General features: G+C 42.0%; 1 protein-coding gene across 1 annotated transcript in view; it reads left to right on the forward strand.

Annotated features, from left to right (window-relative positions):
- Positions 1-20,105, forward strand: part of LOC8023381 (Down syndrome cell adhesion molecule homolog) — a 79,612-nt gene that overhangs the window by 49,277 nt on the left and 10,230 nt on the right. The window contains exons 13-15 of the mRNA XM_040221036.1: positions 9,631-9,842; positions 11,425-11,512; positions 18,602-18,778. Coding sequence (XP_040076970.1) covers positions 9,631-9,842; positions 11,425-11,512; positions 18,602-18,778 — 477 coding nt within the window. The remainder of the gene's footprint in view (positions 1-9,630; positions 9,843-11,424; positions 11,513-18,601; positions 18,779-20,105) is intronic.

A 20,105-nucleotide genomic window follows, 5' to 3' on the forward strand; every position in this document is an offset into this window, starting at 1 on the left:
GGCATGTTAAGCAGTTTATTTTACTTAATAAACGCGATGTTCGCAAACTAGCAAAAATAAATTCCCAAACTGTGACGTTGCGAAGTTTATGTAGCAGTATTGCGATGATATAAGGCAGCCTAAAAAGATGTTAAAGTAGATGACTGAAGAAGCACAGAGTTGTAAAATAAGAACCCTAGGCGAGTGCACGTAAAACTGAATTAGCCTCCCGACGTAGTATTTTGCGAAGTTTCGAGTTGATGCAAGTTGATGCGCCAATGTAATTTCTGTTGGGATTATAAGGATCTACATCTGTCCTTCGCGCAATTTATGTGCAATTCGGAATATCATTCCATCTCTATGAATTTTGTTTTGTTTTGCAGCGAGACATCGTTCATAGGATTTTTTTTTTAAGAATATATTTAATTTCTTCCTTGTTGCACACATTTCGTGTATTTGCCTTCAGATCTATCATGTGAGCATAATGTCCTTTTTGGAATACCCTGCAACCCGGTTTTTCACACTGTCAAACAGCGAACAAAAAAGCGCGTTTTCGGAGATTGACTCAACAGCTGACGAATTTTCGTGTCGTACACCCGTGTCGGTCTCAAGCGGTTATCTAGACTTCAAACAGTCAAATTTATTAATAATAAAGAATATTTAATTAATGATTGAAGATTTGACAACATAAATAAAGATAACTTAAGGCCAGCTGAACTAGAAAAAAACATACACATAAAGAAAAGACTATTCACACCGCTGGACTAACAACTGATTTTCTTTTTCCTCCTCTTCTACTACAAGCCACACTTGAGGGAACAATTATCTTTTCCTCTTTTTTGCTTTCTAATTCACCTGATTTTTTTTTCTAAGGAAAAAGAAAATCAGTTGTTAGTCCAGCGGTGTGAATGGTCTTTTCTTTATGTGTATGTTTTTTTCTAGTTCAGCTGGCCTTAAGTGAACTATGAACCAACTAGCTCAGCTCAAGCCTGTCACAAATAAAGATCCGATCACCTTAAAGATATGCATTTTAAATAAATACTTCCAAATTAATTGAAGCATGATCTGCAAATTTTATTGACGTTTTTATCCTCCATTGCCGTGTATTAATACTTTGGAAGAGCATCAGATAAATTTCTAATTTTGTAGCTTAACTAAATAACTAAATAACCGAGCTGGTTACCAGCTGCAGGACCTGTGGGCACATTCTGTGCATGATCACCGTTCTTTGCCAGAAACCTTTTTTTGAGGCGATGACCCCTACGTTTTAGACTCCAGATACAATCTTACCGTAGTGCATTCACCACTTCTACTCTTACGTTTGCGTGGCATTATTGTCAGCACTGTGGTTCGTGTTGGTCGGCGCAATAGCACACAAGTGATATACTAGCGATGCTTAGTAAAAACCCTTAAGATAACTCCGATAGCGGTATCCGTATACTCCGAAGGCGCCTTTGTCCACGAATAGTTACATTATCCGATATCGTTATCGGAGTTATCGGGACCATCGACCTAACCTCCCTACTATAATCGCAGGCTCTTAACAAAACGCAGGGCTGGGCGAGTTCTCAGCGTCTGGTTACTGCTTCACAGGCAAAGCGATTGTGGCATACGCAGATAAGACTACCGAAGAAGCAATAGGAAGCAAGGGGCGTTAACATAACCCGAGCCATGTGTTCCTGAAGCTTTCAGTGATTACAGTAGCAGTGCCGATAAACACGTATGGACTCTCGTCCACAGTGCATGCTTTTCGGCACCCTAGCGGCGCTACGGGACGGTCAATATAGAAAATCGAAATGTTAGTGACAGCTGGAAATTACATTAACGTCCCTTTCCGTCGCTGGATGTAACATCTGTGCCCGGAACGTTGTTCAGATGAGCGACGATAGCAGAGGGTGAAGGAGATATGGAAAGGGAATGGGGGGAGGCGGCTACATTCGGCATTGTCGCAGAAATCGAAATCCCCAAGCTGGTTCCGTCTTCAGCTTCCCCGAGTCGGTCAATACTGTCAACGCTGGGTCATCGTGAGATAAATTTCACATACGAGCACAAGTCAGGCTCACTTTAGCTAAAATACCTCGGGCGTGTTACTTTTCGTTGTGTCGTTAACCGGTATGATAGCGTTGCATTCGTGCATAATTAACTTGAAGACGCTGGGAAGATAATTTGTACATAGTTTTTTTTTTTTTTTTAAGAAAACCATAAAAGATACATTAATGCGATCTCTACAGGTGAGTTATACGGTCAGGGGGACGCACCATAGCCAGCAAATTGATAAAATGAGTCTATTAATTAGATGTAGAAACATTATCAGCTTTTTAATGAGTGAATATAAACATATTGTTTCGTTATAAGAAGAATTGCACGTTCGGGAAAAAATACTTCTGAAGAAGTGGTACCTAGTGAAAATTGTTTAGAAGCAGCTGAACAGGTTAATTACCTTGTCATTTAAAATAAAATAATTTTCGCGAATTGTTTACATTTATTTTTTTTATTTTTTTATTTATTTCAGTACCTTCAAGGCCCAGGGGGCGTTACAGAAGGGAGTGGTGGAAAACATAAAAACAAACAACAGGTAGTAAATACAGAAATTGAAACAGAGAATGAAAAATGCAGACAACGCCGGTTATTAAGAAAGTACATAACACTCAATGGCGGATCTGAAAGTGAAATCGTCGGTAATCATTGCGATGGAGGCGGGCAGGTGGTTCCATTCGTTACTAGTCCTTGAGATAAATGAATCGAAAAACAAGTTAGTGCGACAATGTGGCACGCCTACTTTGTTATGGTGGTCCGAACGAGATGAGACGTATGATGGCTCTGAAAAAAGTTCAGCTTTGAGGTGCGGGTTATAATAATATATTTTATGAAATTTCGAAAACATTATCGACTTTGTACATGTATTGCGATTTGTGCAAATTTATAGGTGCGGATGACATTTGTTTATGAATTTATGCTAAGACGAAAAAAGTATTTAGTACGAACATTTTTGCAAACGCTTTCCTCCGCGACTTTAATGCAGATTAATTTCTGGAGGTTACGTTTCTCACTTCTCTGTACTAATTTCCCGGCTTGCTTTAAAGATATTTAATTACAGCGTCATTAGTTAGAGTAGCAAAATTTCGTTTATGGAAACTCGAGTTCATCAAGGTAATAAGTAATTTAGGTTGTAGTGCCGATTTCCGAAATAGGAAAACTTATTTTGAATATCCGGAAGCAGTGTCCAGTTTAATTTCGTCAAGGATCACAACTAAAAACAATGGCTAACCCGCGTCACGTTTTCTTTCCTGGTTATACTTACTTAGTACATATCGGTCCTTTGGCTCTATACAGTTGTTTCACAAAATTTGGGAAAGGTATACACAGATGTTGTGTGTCTACGTTGGTTCCCTTACAGCCTGATGCATAATATAGGGAATAATCGTCTTGATAAGACTCATAATAAACTAAATATATTCACTAACTTCTTTAGATTAGATTAGAACTAAAAAAAAAAGAGAAAAACTTCACGAGAATAATTGAAAACCCACGAAATACCTAAATTTTAGGAAGCTATGGCGCGCGTAGAAAACGGTGCACTTGCTCGTGGTACGATAAATTTACCGTTCTTGCACCGGGTGCAATGCTGGAGGTACGAGACTGCGGATGATAAGCAACGGAAAAACCGTTCGGGCGTGTTTTCGCACCAGCATGCAGTGTTGCGCTTGTTGCGAGACTAGTAATTTTAACGCACCACTGCGTTTTCTGCGCACCCAAAATGTTTCAAGAAGTTATTCACTTTTTTTTCAATGACGTTCGGCACGTCTGAAGACAATTGTCTAAAGGATAATTTTTATAACAAAATACATTTTAACACGATTGCGTTTAATACTTATTTCTTCTCCGGATATGATGAATCGTTCTACGCAGGATATTATTTCCGCCTTCCACGATCAAAACCCGTTCAAATAGAAATAACAAAATTTGCGTTTTTTTCCTGCCCACGTAAAATAAATGCGCCATGATGACGGACTCGAAATATGGCCCTTCAGCAGAAAACGTGGCGCGAGTCTAGTGCTGAAGGTTACGCGTTCAGAAGTTACAACGCGTCATAGAACTAGAAAGAAGCAATGAGGGTTACAAACAACTCAACGACAACATGGTGCTTGTTGCCCTTTTTTTGTACTCTTACCAAAAACTGATTGTTTTTGGGGGTTTTCTTTTCGTACGACAAGGCTCTTTCTTTCTTTTCCCTCGGCCTATCAGGAGAAAAGAAATCACTTGTTTTTCCCTCTGCTCCAATCAAAGTGCTCCTTCCGGAAAGATTCCCCGGATTATGGGAGGATTAGGGATCTGTTTTGGGTTCACCCGAGGTAGTATAGTGGCTTACTGTGGATCGTATCAATCGGATTTTGCCTAGCTGCGCTTTCATTGCATGGAGGAAGATGAAGCGGTTGCGTAAGTCCCGCTTGAATACAGCGTTCTTTCTCTTGGTACCCCTAATTTACCCCGTAGACAGTTCAGAGGGTAGGTAGGTTATGTGATGTTCCAAAACAGAAAAAAAAGAACCATTAAACATCTTTTTTTTTTTTTTAATATGCAGTGGGCTAAAGGCGTTTTTTTTTAAATTTCACTTTCTTTTTTTACTTTCTTGTTTTTTGTCTAACAAATGTTTGCGAAAACTAACGCTAAATCACCGTTTCCTGATATATGTGCTTTATTTGTGGGCATTTTCAGTATTTCTATAATGAGACTAAAGAAGTAACCTCGTCATTTCTAATTTAATAATTCAACCTATACGCTGTAATTATTTTTTCGTCCAAAGCGCAGGGAAATATTGTAAGAACAATTTTATAAAAAAATAATAATAATACAATGCAAAAAAGGACGCAGCTATGAGTAGAAAACGCACGAATGCAGCATTGTGTTTGTGCGAGTTTTCCAATTCCCACTGTGTTTCTTTTTCTTTTGAGATGTTTCATTTATTTTCCTCGTACACGTACTCGTTGTACTTCAGACTCTGCTACAAATTTTATTCCTATTCTAACATATTGCTATGCACGTTTCGTTATTTAAATATCCCCGAGAAGGACTGAGACCATAAGCCTTTTAAACAAGTAATTGAAATAAAAAAGATGGTATTAGTTGCATGAACTGGTACTGACATAAAAAATGAGTAATGTTGTTGTTGTTTTGTATTTGTGGATATGTTTTAACAATGCCTTGATAGGGACACTTGAGGTTTGTGCTGGTGAGTTATACAGCCAGGGGACATAATATACAAACTAATCGTCAGAGTGAGTTGGCTAATTAACGAAAATTGTTCAACTATCTTTTTAGTTAGTGAAAATAAACATATGGTTTAAATTATAAACTAGCTGAGCTTCAACAAAAACAACTATATCAGTAAAGGCTAGAAATACTTTGAGCTCGTGGGGGGAAGCATAGTACTGCGCAAAACTTACCACTCGTGCGACAAGTAGAAGCTAGCTGGCAGTGACAAAAACACAGATGATAAAGGCACGTTCACGCAGTTGCGGCTACTGCACTGCGCTGCGTTGCGTCGTACCGCACAGCGCGTCCCCATTTTCTCGTCGTAGGGGTCGCCATAGCAACAGCTCGACGCAAGCAGTCTTAACACAGTCAAACGCAACTGTGTGGACGAGCCTTAAGAGACGTAGAAGCAGCCAACACCTCCTAGACAGCTCTAGAGCCTGCACGCTACGTCACATGACGTCACGTCCGGGGTCCCGCGCGGCAGCTGATTGGATACGAGTGCCGCGTCAGCGTTCGCGTGGGACTATGATAAGAAACGAGCCCCATGCGAACGCTGACGCGGCCCTTGCATCCAATCAGCGCCCGTGCGGGACGTGAAGTCATATAAATTTACATGACGTCACGTCCCGCGCGTGACGCGTGGGACGTGACGCTCCACCATGCTTCGCCGTGCTCCATAGCGCTCCACCGTGCTTCCTACGTGCTTCAAGTCTTTTTCTAATATTGACTGATTTAGTGGTTTTCAATGACACTTGGCAAGCTTTTTTTTAACTCATATGTTTCTTCTTACTAATTAAAAACTTAATGAACATATTGAGTTAACTAGCTGGCTTATCTTGACGATTAGCGCCTCTATGTTATTTTCCCCTGGCTGTTTAGCTCACATGCATGAACGAGATGAGTGTAGCTTTAACGGCGTTTTCTAAACAAATGCGTAAATCCTACAAAACAACTGTATATTTAGGGTAAATGGGGCCAAACTAAGTTAAAGGAGACTAAGCATCTACTAGATGAACCTCAAAGGACTGTGAACTGTAATATTTTCAATATAAACAATACAGTTATTTTTATTCATTTAGTTTTAAAATGGTTAAATATATGCAAATATTTTAATATTATGTTTTTTAGGGAGGGCCAATAAAGCTTGCCTCAAATAGTTACTTTCAACGAGTAGTGAGAGCCCTTACTTGAGATTAGAGGGGTTTTGTTATTTTACAGCTGTTTGGACGCACACTAAAAAAAAAAGGTCATTAAGTTGTGAAACGCTCTCAAAGTAATAAAAACATCAGTAAATTAATTTATTAATTTACGCATTTTTTCATCCAAGTATTATCTCTTGCACTCTTGAGCTGTGGGTGCCTCTTCATAGTGCTTTAGAAAAGGAATAATATATTTCCTGAACGCTTCAACGAAGTGAACTTAGCATTAAAAACGTTAATATTATATGAATAAGAACAAAATTAAAAATTGTTCCTTATGCAACTACGCACACACCGACCAGAGGTATTAAAATGATTATTAATTTTTTAATCGCCTGTTTCCGTCGTACATAAATAACAAAATAAATAATGAGGTAGCGCACACATAATGAATTTAAGACAAGCTTTTCGTTCATTCTATCATTATTTCAAGATTTTGATAATGAACGAACAGATGTATTTTTATGTTGTTCAGAAACTACCGAAAAAGTATCCTGCAAGCAGTTGAAGAAAATGAAATTGTTTTTAAAACATAAAGCTGACTACACACCATAGTTGGGCAGTATCGCGATACATTTGTATCGCGATTGTATTTCAGAAATACATTTCGTATCTGTATGTCTGAATCGCGATACATTTTTTTCACCAGTATCTGTATTCCTGTATCAAAATACAATTTGAATGTTCCGTCGTATCGCGATACAATCAGGGTGAAATGTATTTCGTTACATTTCTTGAGAAATGCCCCCCCCCCCCCCCCGTAAAAAAAACACAAATCCGAACGTTTTTTTTGTGTGTTTTTTACTTCTGAGGGCACTAGGGTCAAGGAGATACTGGGGCATTGTTACCATGCAGACCAAGGTCCCCTCCGATTCTCCAAACTATTTTTCTATGCGTGCTCTTCTCTCTTCTGAGAAGTGTTGCGTTGTCGGGGGCTCGAACCAGGTGGCATGCCAGGAGTGGAGTCGAAGCATCCTGTGCCGCAGGTCCTTACGTAGGGGTTTCTTGAGTCATTGTTTGCTGGCATCCAAAGCCCGCTGCTAACCGTCTCTCTTGCCTTAGCGTACACAGTACACCCAGCCGGCAAAGCTGAGTTGCAGTCCGTTGCAGCACGAGCCTGGCGATGGTTGACTTGAAATAGTAAGGTGACTTACGCAGTGAAGTTCAACACATATTCGAATGCGTCTGTGGCTTCACCCGTAATATTGCACGGCTCAGGGGTACGTCATCAGCCGACGTGAGAGTGACCCGCTGTTCTGGTGATCCGAAGCCCAGGAAGGAGGACAGACCTGGCCTCGCTGTGCCGACCCAAACTTCGCACACCTGCGACTTGCCTCGAGCGCGCTGTTTTTCGGAGAGCTCGCACCTGTGCCGGCAATGTCAGGTCGGAATCCACGAGGTCTCTGTTTGGAGTATGCAATAGGAAACTTGGACTGCAATCAATGCGTCGGTGACGGAGGGTCGGCAGGAAGGACCTTCACAACAAGGGTGCCACCATATCGTCTTTTCAATCGTAACAGAAGATAAGACATGTGTTCCAGGATGCTTCAGGTGGTCCACTATTCTCAAAAATTCCAAATGACACTGCCTGCACGATCTTCAATGAGGCAGGTCTGAGGTAACCTACAACAAAAGCACGTATTGTCCTTTTATACAGCAGCCTGGTAAAATTTCATGTTCAAGGTCACCACCTACAGATATAGAATACCAGTTCATTCCACCGTGACGTCATGTGATAAATGTTGACAGGGGCGCCCTCATTGGACAGGGGCGTGGTGAAGCTTTGATGGGATTTAGGATGACATAGAATTTATTTAGAGGTCGAAGTCTTTTCGCATCCCTCGTCAGACAGACAAGATGTCAGTGAAAGGACCGCCGTCAGTCCTTGATGGAACGTTTTTTTGCACCCATTGAAGACTCCTCGTAGTCCAAAATCACTACCTTCAAGGCAAAGTGCCAAGCCTATGGGAAAATAATTTCAGAATCAAAAACTTCCACCTCCAACTTCAAGCTTCATCTCATTTGGCGTATCAAACAACTTTGACAAATGTGTTTCAGTATCAGTATTTCTGTATTTGTATTTCTGCCCTCCGTGAGATGTATTCCTGTATTTGTATTTCCAAATACTTTTTGCCTCTATTTAAAATGTATTTCCGATAAGCATCGCGATACACTTTTACAGATATATTTCAGTATCAGTATTCTAGCTACTATTTTAATGTATCCCAGTATTTGTATTTCCAAATACATTTTTTTAGTATTTCTGCCCAACACTGCTACACACTGAGTAAATTGCTATGTGTTTAATAGCGTTAAGGTTGCGCAGAGCATGGAAAATATTGCAAGATGAGTTATGTAGCTCGTGTTGGCCACATTCGAAGGAACACAAAAATCCACAAACTGCTCTAAAGAGTCATGAAAACACTTAAAATTGAACCAAAAATCTCGACGCCTTTCCGCACAAACTATGAGGTAGATGATTAAAGTTTGCATAAATTGGCATACCAAACATAATACACACAATTCTTAGTACAGCAAGTAAAATAAGGGAATTATTACTAAAGTGAAAACCGTGGCTGTTTTAGTCTTGTAACTGCCCTGATTTCAGGCTCCCTGGTTTTATGTCTATGGAGGACGTATCCCACGTATGTATACTAATCCATATACAATTCAAGTACTCGTTCTTCAATGAACGACGAACGCTTTGATCATCAGCCTTTCTGTTTTGCCGTGGCATCTCTATCTTGTACCTCTTCCTTTAGCAAGAAAGGGGCCTTAGATTGTGGACGCTATAGGGGGCGCCACTGTGCCTAGAGGGTACGGGGGGCGTTACCCCCAGTGAAAGAACTGATAAAAGCAGCAGCGGCGACGCCGACCACGGGTAAGAGAAGCGGGGCCTGCCGTGGAAGGTACACGCTGCGGGGGTGTCGACCGATGACCTTTGTTAATACTAACTTTATGCTTGAACTTTACTAATAAATGCAGTTCTACATTTTCCGAAATCCTCGCTGTGTGTTGTTCCTCCGGGTACGGCACGCAGCAAGGCAACTTTCCCACAAGATTTAGCTAGTCCAGTAATATCTATCCAAATACATTCATGGCGCGACTAATTTCAGACGGAATCATTAATTTACTTTTGAAAATGCCTCCACTACTTACTGTTGCCACGAACGAAACAGACCAATATGTAACGCAGCGCCCGTTGCCCCGAGTAAAGAAGGCCTGATCGTGGCCAACAAGACGAGTGCGCTGCTCCGACTCGGCCGCTGGGGCGACGGCGGCTGCCCCGTCGACCGCTTCGTGCTCCAGTACCGCCAGAAGCTGGAGCCGGCCTGGGCTGCCGTGGCACAGACCGTGGCGCCTCCACCCCAGGGAGAACACCTGCTCACGGGACTCGCACCGGGCAAGGTACGTGAAGGCTGCCTGTTTTCTTTGTTTCCGAGATGGGACGATTGAGTTAAAATGGCGTACTAGCCCAGAAGTAGCTTCCGCGTCAAGTTTATCCGTCCCATTTAAATACAGCTGGGCTACTCACAGAGAACATTGTGGCTATTAATGTTACTTAAACGCCTTAAAAACATATGCAAAGTAAAAAAAAAAAAATACGCAGTCTGGATGGGAAAAGGATTTCATAAAATGAATTTACAACAAACAACGAAAAAAAAAAGTTAGAGCTATATCTACGCCGCTAAAAGAATTTATAGTTGGCGCCCGCGGGAGCACGAGGAAAAGTGGATACTAGCCCGTCACGTGACTAGCCACTAGTCACGTGGTAGATCTGTGCGCCGACGCCCCCGCACATTACGACTGAGCCGTTCACCGCCGCCGCTGAATTTCCCAGAACCCTTACCATGACGACGCCGACAACCGATGAGCGTGGCGCACCCGGCTGAACGCATTCTTTTTATTGATACTCAGAAATAATTTCGTAATATTCTTTTAAATAAAAAAAATAAAAAGCCTTCACAAATCCTATTCACACGAAAAAGAAAAAAAAAATCCTAAAAGAGTTATAATCATAATTCCTTAGCAACTTTTCTCCGCACCGCCCCCGGAAAAAAATACTCCGGCGCGCCGCCGCCATCAATTTCTGATTATAATGCAATTAAATGCAAAAGTGCAAGCGAGCTGGACGAGAATGACGAAAATAATCCCTTCTCCAGGGATTTTATTTTCGTCATCAATTTCTGACCGGCATACGGGTCAATCACGTGGTGCTTGCGCTCTTTCGAGATCTTCCTATGGGCTCTAAAAGTTGCCTATTAATCTTTGTGTCGTTGTTGCACTTAAAACGAATGTTAATAATAACTTTTAGAGCCCGTGGGGGAGAATGTAACTTTACCACCCTGTCAGCCACCTGCGTTATCAGCGCACGCTAAAGATACATTTTCTATACTAGCTTCCATGGCTACGTCAGCCGCATATTTATGAAATATTTAACTTTGGGCACAGTTCACCAAGACTGTCGACTTTAACTAGCTTGTTGTTATGGGCCACAAAGACGGACCGGCTTGGTGATTTTACTACCGACTGTCCTGAGTTCAAGATGTAATAATCTGACGATGGTGAAAGCCTATTTTTCAACTTCTGCCGGACGCTCATTTATATATCCAGAAACACGTCTTCACACTTTGTTCTGTATATATAAATCTCAAGTCCAGTCGATATTTATATCTCAAGTCATCAAAATGCACTAGCTTAAAGTTTCTAAGATACCAAAAAACACAGCGAATATATACAATTTCTATGCGTATTCTTGTTTAATTTAGCGATAGGCGGTAATGAGCAGCCCTCAAGCTGATTCAAGATAAACGCGTAATACTCCTATTGTTTTTAATAATTTCTTTAACTTTGATCACCTATTTACATACAAATTACACGTCGAACGTCCTAGTGATTTTTAATTGCGAGCGCAGAAAGCTCCTACTGTGTTAGCAATGCTCGTTCCATTCTCCCCCCCCCCCCCCCCTCGCTCAACCCTTTCTCCCAGGTGTACGAGTTGAGCGTGGTGGCTCACAACGATGCCGGGGCAACGAGGGCAGAGTACGACTTCGTCACCCTCTCTCCAAAAGCGACGAGTGAGTCGAGCAGCTGTTTAAACTTGTCGTGCCAACGGTAGCCACACTTTGGCCTATTGAATGGGCGTGATTTTGTTCTAGAACAAATGCGCGTTTGATATCGCTGGTCAAAACATAACTGTTGCAGGGTGACTTAATAGCCTTAATGGAATCTTTGTTCTTATTGGCCCGAAAGAGAGGGAAGTGTTTGCGGGAGATGGTAACTTCATTGGAGTGTCTTAAATTTATATTTACTGCATTTCCTGGTCTGTCAACAACAAAAACCGCTATCGGTTAAAAAAAAATTGCGTTTTAGATAGTTTACACCTGGTGCATGGTCCGTACATAAAAAGTGTACACATTACAACTTGAGAAACGGTTGGTTTACTAACGTAAAAAGGAGCTTGCTTCATACATAAATCATCATTAACACACCCTACCAATAAGAAAATTTGGCGCCTGTTGTCATAATACCAGATCTTTAAAAAAATATTTCTAAGGTTCCCAGATGTGGGTAGTCCGCAAAGCATTAAAGTTCTGCTTTTGAGCATGTACTACGTGCTGAGTCTAGTTTTAAAACAGCATACTAGTGATGCTTCTTTGGAAGTGCTTGCTGCATATCGCCGTGATATGACACTGCAGTGTGTGTTTGAAACCTCCGTAAGTAAACTGGAGGCACAGAATGGTTTTTGTTATTTTAGTTTTTATTTTGAACTTTTAAATGACATTTATCAACGTCAGACGCGTTCAATTCAGATTAAAGTATGTAGCAACGATCTATGAAAATATAAACCTCACCTGAACGCCTTAGTGCCTAAGTCCTGACGCTGTATCACGATGAGACCTCTAAGCCTAATTACAAATCGATTCATGGGCGCGCAATTCATCATACTCGGCGCGAAAATTGTGGTACACTCACTTGTTTTCGTCTTTTCAGAAAAGCAACGATAAAATGAACTTCCACAAAAACTTCTGCTGCTTCAACTCGGGCTGTCATTTATCTTCGTTTCACAAGTTTGTGGCGCTCTCTCGTAACCACTTAATGTCCAGCACGCCACGACAGTTCGCTTCAACAAGAATTTACTGCGCGCCACAAACAAGCTTAAAGTTATGGGTACACTTTTTTTTAATGAAGCGCTAGTGATACATTAGTTTCGCTTTGCGAACTCCCTGTCAGTGATGCGGGCGGATGTTATGATCGTAAGCACGCATCATAATTATGTTTTATTCGCGGTCTTGGTCACGTCCCCGTAAATAATACCGTTTCGCAAAGTAAACTCAACTGAAACCGGCACTTGGAAGCGACTGTTGATAAAGCGAGGGGCCTTTTGTTAGCGTTGAGAAGTAAATTAAAATTTTCTGATTCAGATGCTAAACTTATTTTCTATAAAGGTTTTGTTAGACCCGTGTTCGAATACGCCAGCTTAGTGTGGCACATTTACGCGAAAAATGGTATTCCCAGGTTTGAAAGTATTAAGAAACTAGCTGCTCGGTTTATTTTTATTATTTTGCGCGCAGGAACCTCATCTACAGAACTGCTTCTAGGGCGCAGCTTCTGCGGTTGCAAACAAGACCAAAAATTGAGAGATTAAAAGTACTCTATAGAATTCTTAACTGCACTATTCAAATTTAGAACCATTATCGACAAGGTCAAAACACCTAAACCATACTACAGCGTTAAAACAACGCATGTTTAAGAAAGACCAGTTTTAGATATTCTTTCTTTCGTCGGACAATCCAAGATTGTAATTCGCTATCAAACGACATTGTCGTATTAACACCGGTTGAAAATTCCTTTACTGCTGTGGAAGTTTTACTTACATGAGTTTTTCCTCTTTTGTTTCTATTTTTGACTCTACCCTTATGTCGTATGGTGTACCCACTCCTACTAAGGCTCCTTGAGTGGAGCCAGTAGTATTTCCAAATAAATAAAGAAATAAACAATGAGCCACATATTGTTCGTTGTCTATGGACACCACTACACTTAATTTAACCACGTTTTGTCTCTAGGGTCTCTAAAAATCTGCCCCCCCCCCCTCAAAAAAAAAAATACACACGGGTAAATAATCCGCTATTATGCGCCCTATAGGCTTACAAAAGCAACTTCCAACTCGTCTCTAAGAACTGACACCACCACAGGAACAATCATGAAGCCGACATTTCATAAAATATTCTGGTATGTTTGCGCTACGAAACCTTACAACAAGGCATTACCAACGCACTCACTAACAACTATAAGACAAAAAGATAAATCAAAGACAGCCGAACCCCCATGCCATATGCTTAAAACAAAAATTCGTAAAAAAAAAAAGAAGAAGAAAAAAACTCTTCCAAACTTTACCAAACAACGTGGTCTTTTTCAACGTCAGCGGTCCCGCATAAAACATAATCAGCCACCGTGCAGTCCCCTCTCCCACTTCGTCGCACTGTCCTTCTCGACGAGACTGTCGAGACTACGTCCCCTCGGTCGATGAAGCCTGGGTGCAAGCTCCGCGAGCGTGTCATTCATCACGCTGTGCGCCTGACGCCCAGAAGAGCAAGAGCACAGTCGCAGTCGAGCGGCGAAAAGTGTCGACATTTTGAGGGCTGGCTCAAACTAGAACACCCTTACTTGTTTTGTTTTTTTGTTGTTTTTTTTTGCTGAGGAAACTTTCCGCGCTCTGCACCTGCCCACGAAACCCCCTTCCTCTTCCCCTTCATTTCACCCCTTATCGTAGCTGTGTTATGTCGACCAGTTCTATTCCAAGTAGGTACAGCCGCTGACCGCTTAGACACCTTTGATGGTCATAGGAAAACTTTCTCAAAATTGATATGATTTGATTTACCATAAAGGCTAGCTCACACACTTAACGTTTGATAACAACCGAGTGCATTGCTTTGCCTTGTGCTTTCTTGCGGCCTCGTACGCCGAGAGAAGACCCTGGCACGCGGTCTCCATTATTGAGGTTGCCCTGGAAATGCAATTCACTAGGCTAAATTGTTTTTCAGTATTTTCTAATTCAAATGTGCGTTCTATTTATGGGAAGGGGTCATTTATAATATTCTCAAAAGTTTTTGAAGCCCCTAATACAAACTTAATGCGCGACAAAAAAAAACAAAAAAAAAGGTATACGGAAATCACGATTAATAAAGGACTACTCGAAAGATGGCGCCAGTGTGATCTCTCCACTAAAGCCCCTGTATCTGGGAAAAGTGGCGCATTCTGTTTCCTTCTCCTCATAAAAACCATCCTTATCCCACTTCTAACTTCCGGTTTGCGACGACGACGCCCTCTGGGTGTTCTCAAGCGTCTCGACATCGCGGTCAGCTGAAGCGGTACATGCCGGTCTTGTGGACTTTTCTCTCCATATAGGTTTGGCAATGGCCTCATTTAGAGCCCGCATTGGCATTCGACCGCCCTAAAGGCGCTCTAGATCTGTTTGTCCAACCATGGATTCCAAAAGTGCTGCGGATAATCGTCCCAATCGTTCATACCGAGTTGGATTATCGGTCCGTGTCTCGTGGGTACCTGTCACTCCTTTGGGCATCACAGGAATCCCGAATCGGTTTTATTCATCATATCAAACACACCAAATTGCAATTATATTCTCCACGATTTCAGATGATTCACTACTTATGTTTAATGTGTGGAGAGAAAACATAATCGTTCTTGTCGCAATGGCTTCGCTCGCGCTCATGTTGAATCGGGGTATAGATGTATTCACACGCCCGCGTCCGCGGCCGCGAGAGTGTTGCAAGCTTATGATTTTCGTGAGAAAAAGCACGTGATACGCGAGCACGTACGCCACACTTGACGAGCCAGCGTACTCCGCACGGACCCGTAAGTGGGAGCGACGCCGATGCTCCAAGCACGAGTACGAGGAGGCAATTTTGAACGATGCTTCCTCCGCGGCACGGGCGTCCGTGCGTGCCAAGTCGGCAGTGTTATGATCGCCATTACATCGCTCGCTCGTACGGTGGAATGGAGTGCATAGTCACTCTAAACAGCTGTATTTTTGTACTCTGGTGAACTTTAAACAGAGCACCTACATCGCATAACGTTGCGGCTCTCGCCGGGTTGAAATATTTTCAACTGACTCGGTCGAGCAAGATCTTCCTCCGAGGTTAATTTTCCGTTTCAGAGAGAACACTGAAAGGCTTTCTGGCCGACTTTCCCACAGGCGCGGCAGCCCTTTAGCTGCGGAGTAACAACAGCTTGGGAAAGTAATGGCGACCGGAAGTCCAAAACCAAAAGCGGGATGTCACATGACGGCTGGCCAATACTGTACGCGGCGGATTGTTCAAAGATTGGCGCCACTTTCCGGGGGTAGAGGGTGTTTATTCTCGACCAGAGCCGTGTTTAGGCAGAATTTGGTCAAAATGGGAGGAGCGGGCAGAACCAGGGCGTGCACCAGACGCAGTTAGAGGGCTTGGCATGCTCTCTTCGCCAACCAGAAGCCGTTAAGAATCCTCTCTCGGTTGTAGTGAGAAACAGTTTAAATAAGAGAATAAGGGCTAAATATAGTAACTCTTTATTGTTGAAAATATGGTATACGTAACGGTTCGATCATGATCATACAAAAAGATGTAAGAAACGAATGTCCCGTTCGAACTCTGTCTTGCTCGGACAAAGTGTCACCGCTCGGACGGCAGATTCCCGGCCTTCAGCGCCTGGCGTACGGATTATGTCCATCGTTCCGCAAGTCGCGCTTTTCCACCGTGATTTTGGATGACTGTGATTGAAACATCACGGGCACCATATTTTTAGTCAGCGAGAGTTGCTCCGACGCACTTATTAATTGTGTTTCTCGCGACTACCACCAGGGTATTATTTCGGGCTTCTCGTTGGCCATATTCGAATTTGAAGACTCCCTGGAACACGCCCAGCTCATTTGCCTCCTATACTTCCCAATGAAACGCCAAACTCTCTTCATATACGACTCTACTTTCGACCTAAGAGATCACAAGGCTGTACAACGCACTCGGTTGTAACCAGATTAGAGCAGTCGAAGGGAGTGACCGGTTTTGCTGGTAATATCACACGCCTGGAATGAGGGTGATCATCGTGACGCTGCATTTTTAGCGCTGCCTTATAGGCCACATTAGCTATTAGAGTCGCCTGCGCTATCACTTAAGGTAAGGCAAAAAGGGAGGCTACGTGCTGATAATAAGTAAATTGCTTCTTCCTTACTGCATTTCTATCGTCTAAGAAATGGCCGTCCCCCCATTCCATACTCCCATTCCTGCGCATGACCTCTAGTAATAATAGTGAATGCACATTTATAAATAAAAAAAATCGAGGTGCAGAATTGCGGTTCGCATCGAATAGCATAGTGTCATTGCTTAGTTTCACACGGAAGAAAAAACGGTTGCCGAGACTTTCGCTTGCACTGTCAAGGTTATGAAGGGCCGAGTGCCATTTGAATCGGACCGGTAGTCGCACACACTTTAAAAAAAAAATATTTAATGTATTTCTCTCACAGAGTTGTAAGGATTGTGACACACGGACGTAACATTTTGTAACGCGTACAAAATGTCATAGCATAATGACTGAGCGTTGTGTTTCTCTCTCTCTATTTTATGTGTTTGTCTTTTCTCCTTTCCTTGGTTTCGGGTCTCGTTTTTTGGGATTCGCCAGCTCTATACTAGATTGTGACGGACCTTCCTGATATTATTCACCTGCTTTTTCGCTTAGTAAGGGCGCTCTTTGGTAAAGCACTGGGGACACCTGTCGCCATGGACACCGCCAACGTTCTAAAAAAAGGGTGTGGCGATTTGAAATCTGAAATCTGAAACCTTTATTTCCAGAAATTTATTCTGGCGGGTTTCCAGACAAAAATCTACCTTATGGCAACTGGACTGGGTCTGTTGCCCTAAAGCAATACAAAAATAACAATCTGGCTGAAAAGTGTTATACATAGAAAAGCCTCGTTATACAGCATATAGAGTTTCTCTTACAAACTATACATGTACTTTGTAAGAGAAACTCTATACTTAAGTAACAATAAATAGAGTAAACAAGTGGGAGCACAGGAACGTTCAGAAACAAGTATATTATGCAAAAGCGAGAAAAAGAAAAATGTCATAAAGAGACATCCGCATTAGATAAAACACATACACAATTCAGCTCTAGTCAGAGAGTATATATCTATGTTTTCTAAATGCACCTGTTGAGTAGAGAAGGTAATATATGGCGAAGGGATTGTAAAGCATGATTCGTGCGGAAATGAGGAACATACCATATCTCAGAGCAGCTCATACTGATCGAGAATTCCTTTTTATTCAAGTCTAAGGTGCGCCAAAGATATTCAATGAATTCCTTTGTTCCGAAAAAGAAAGCACACGAAAGACGATACACGTGCATTTTTGTAATGGGAATAATCTTGAATTTTTTTGAACAGCGGTTTAGTGTGATATAGGCAGTGTACATCCGCGATGATGCGTAGTATCTTTTTTTGAAGTAACAGTATTTTGTTCAAATTCGAAGTTGTTGTGCCCCACACGAGGTGACAATAATTTATATGAGACCGGAAAGGGCATGATAAATCATGAGTTTAATGTTAACAGGCAATATTGAGCGGCATCCTCTAATAACGCCAATGACTCTGCACAGCCTGCTGACCAAATTAACAATATGGCGACCCCAGGACAGATGCTCAGAGAAAATTACGCCCAGCGTTTTGTGGTTCTTAACTATATCGATTACTGTACCACTTAAGGTAAGGGACATCGCAAAACTTCAGTTCGGTGTACAGCGCATTGACGTCAAACTGACGGCCCCAACGTTTACGAGCGGATTGATGACGGTGGGATATAACATATTAAACAGCTAAAGTGCGTATCAAAGACTACAGGAAAGAAACATTGAGGCTTTGCAGTAGGGCCAAAAGAGATTTTTTTTTCCTTACAGTCCGTCACATGTACATGAGCTATTTTAACAAGTTGTACAACTCGGCTATCAAGCCGGTCGTGAGATTTGGTAGCGTCTGTTCAAAGTCAGTGCGCTGTACTTCGAAATGAAAATTTTGGGTGTATGATATGTGACAAGAGGTGTAAGAATATACCTTTTTTTTTGCGTGTGTGAATTATTCACCATTTCCTACTTCTTTCTTCTGCCGTTCGCTTTTTCAGAGACGAAAACCGAGCCAATGTCCGGCAGTTCCGGCGGCTTCCGGTTCCCGCTCCAGGAGAACCTGGTGTTCATCGTCCCTGCGCTGCTCTCGGCCTTGGTAGTGCTCCTCGTCCTGGTGTTCCTCTACTTTTACTGGAGGAAGCAGGCACCCGTTGCCGACACCGCCTCCGAAAAAGGTTAGCTCGGCGACTCCAACTCACCATCCGGCGAGTTATCGGAAATATGTTTCACCTTACAATAGAAGGGTTCGGTGAAACTGAGGACGGTTTTCAAGGTCAACTCGAATCTCGTGTGAAGAACATTTTCTTTTTCTAATCTACTTGGTGTTTAAGTAAGTGTTATTGAACGCGTTTACAGAAGTGATTACGGTAGCCGCCTGAGCTATGTACTACCTGTCATAGTTAAACTAGTTGATTATCGTGACAAGGTCGCTCCACAAAAGAACGCTCTCAAATTTAAGACCCACGGACCGGATAAAATTTGGCTCGACGAGGACTTTTCACCTCGTGAAAAGTCCTTGTCGAGCGGTAAAATCGTCGTGAAAAGTCCTTGTCGAAAACGTGAAAAGTCCTTTTCACCTTTTCACCTTGGTTGGATAGCAGACTATCTTACCGGTCGCTCCCAAAAAGTAGTCATCCATGGCTCAGAATCTTACTTTGTTTCAGTAACGTCGGGTGTTCCCCAAGAATCCGCGCGTGGTGCGCTTCTGTTTTTAACCTATATAAATGATATAGGCTACGGAACATCCTTCAAAATAAGATTATATGCAGATGATTGGGTGTTATACAGGGATATAAATAACCAGGACGATGCTGCCGCTTTACAATCTGATTTTTATCAATTTCTCACATGGTGCAACAAAATTAAAAATGAAACTGAATTTCGCAAAGTGGCATTGCATCCGCTCTAGCAGAAAGCGTCTAAACATACAGACTAATTACCATCTGGATGCAAATCATATTACCTTGGCGAAGGATGTGAAGTATTTGGGTGTTATTTTTTCATCGAACCTAACGTGGAGTAGTCTTGTTGAATTTATACCGGTGAAAGCAGGACGTGCACTTAACTTTATATAGAGAAACTTTAAACACTCACCACGTGACGCAAACAAATAATATATATTTCTAACCTACGTTCCCTCTTAGAATATGCTGCTGTAGTATGGGATTCCAACACTAAAGCCTTAATTAATAAACTTGAGGCCATCCAATATCGCTCTGCCCGTTTTGTTACTAACTCTTATCATATTGATATTAGTGTCACGGCATTAAAAAAGTCATCGTCATGGTAGTCGCTCGAACTTTGCCGGAGGTTATCAAGGTACTATTTTCTGAATAAAGTGATTCGTGAACGTACCGGCAGTGATAGGAACATCTACCTAAAAACCCCTACTTTTACTTCCCAGAGATAGACCACTAGAAGAAAATACTGGAAATAGCATGCCGCACATCTGTTTTTCAATCGTCATTTTTCCCATGAACATTAAATCAGTGGAATAGACTC

Source organism: Ixodes scapularis, unplaced genomic scaffold (genome assembly GCF_016920785.2).
Source record: "Ixodes scapularis isolate PalLabHiFi unplaced genomic scaffold, ASM1692078v2 PGA_scaffold7__128_contigs__length_106722199, whole genome shotgun sequence".
Classification (NCBI taxonomy): Eukaryota; Metazoa; Arthropoda; class Arachnida; order Ixodida; family Ixodidae; genus Ixodes; species Ixodes scapularis.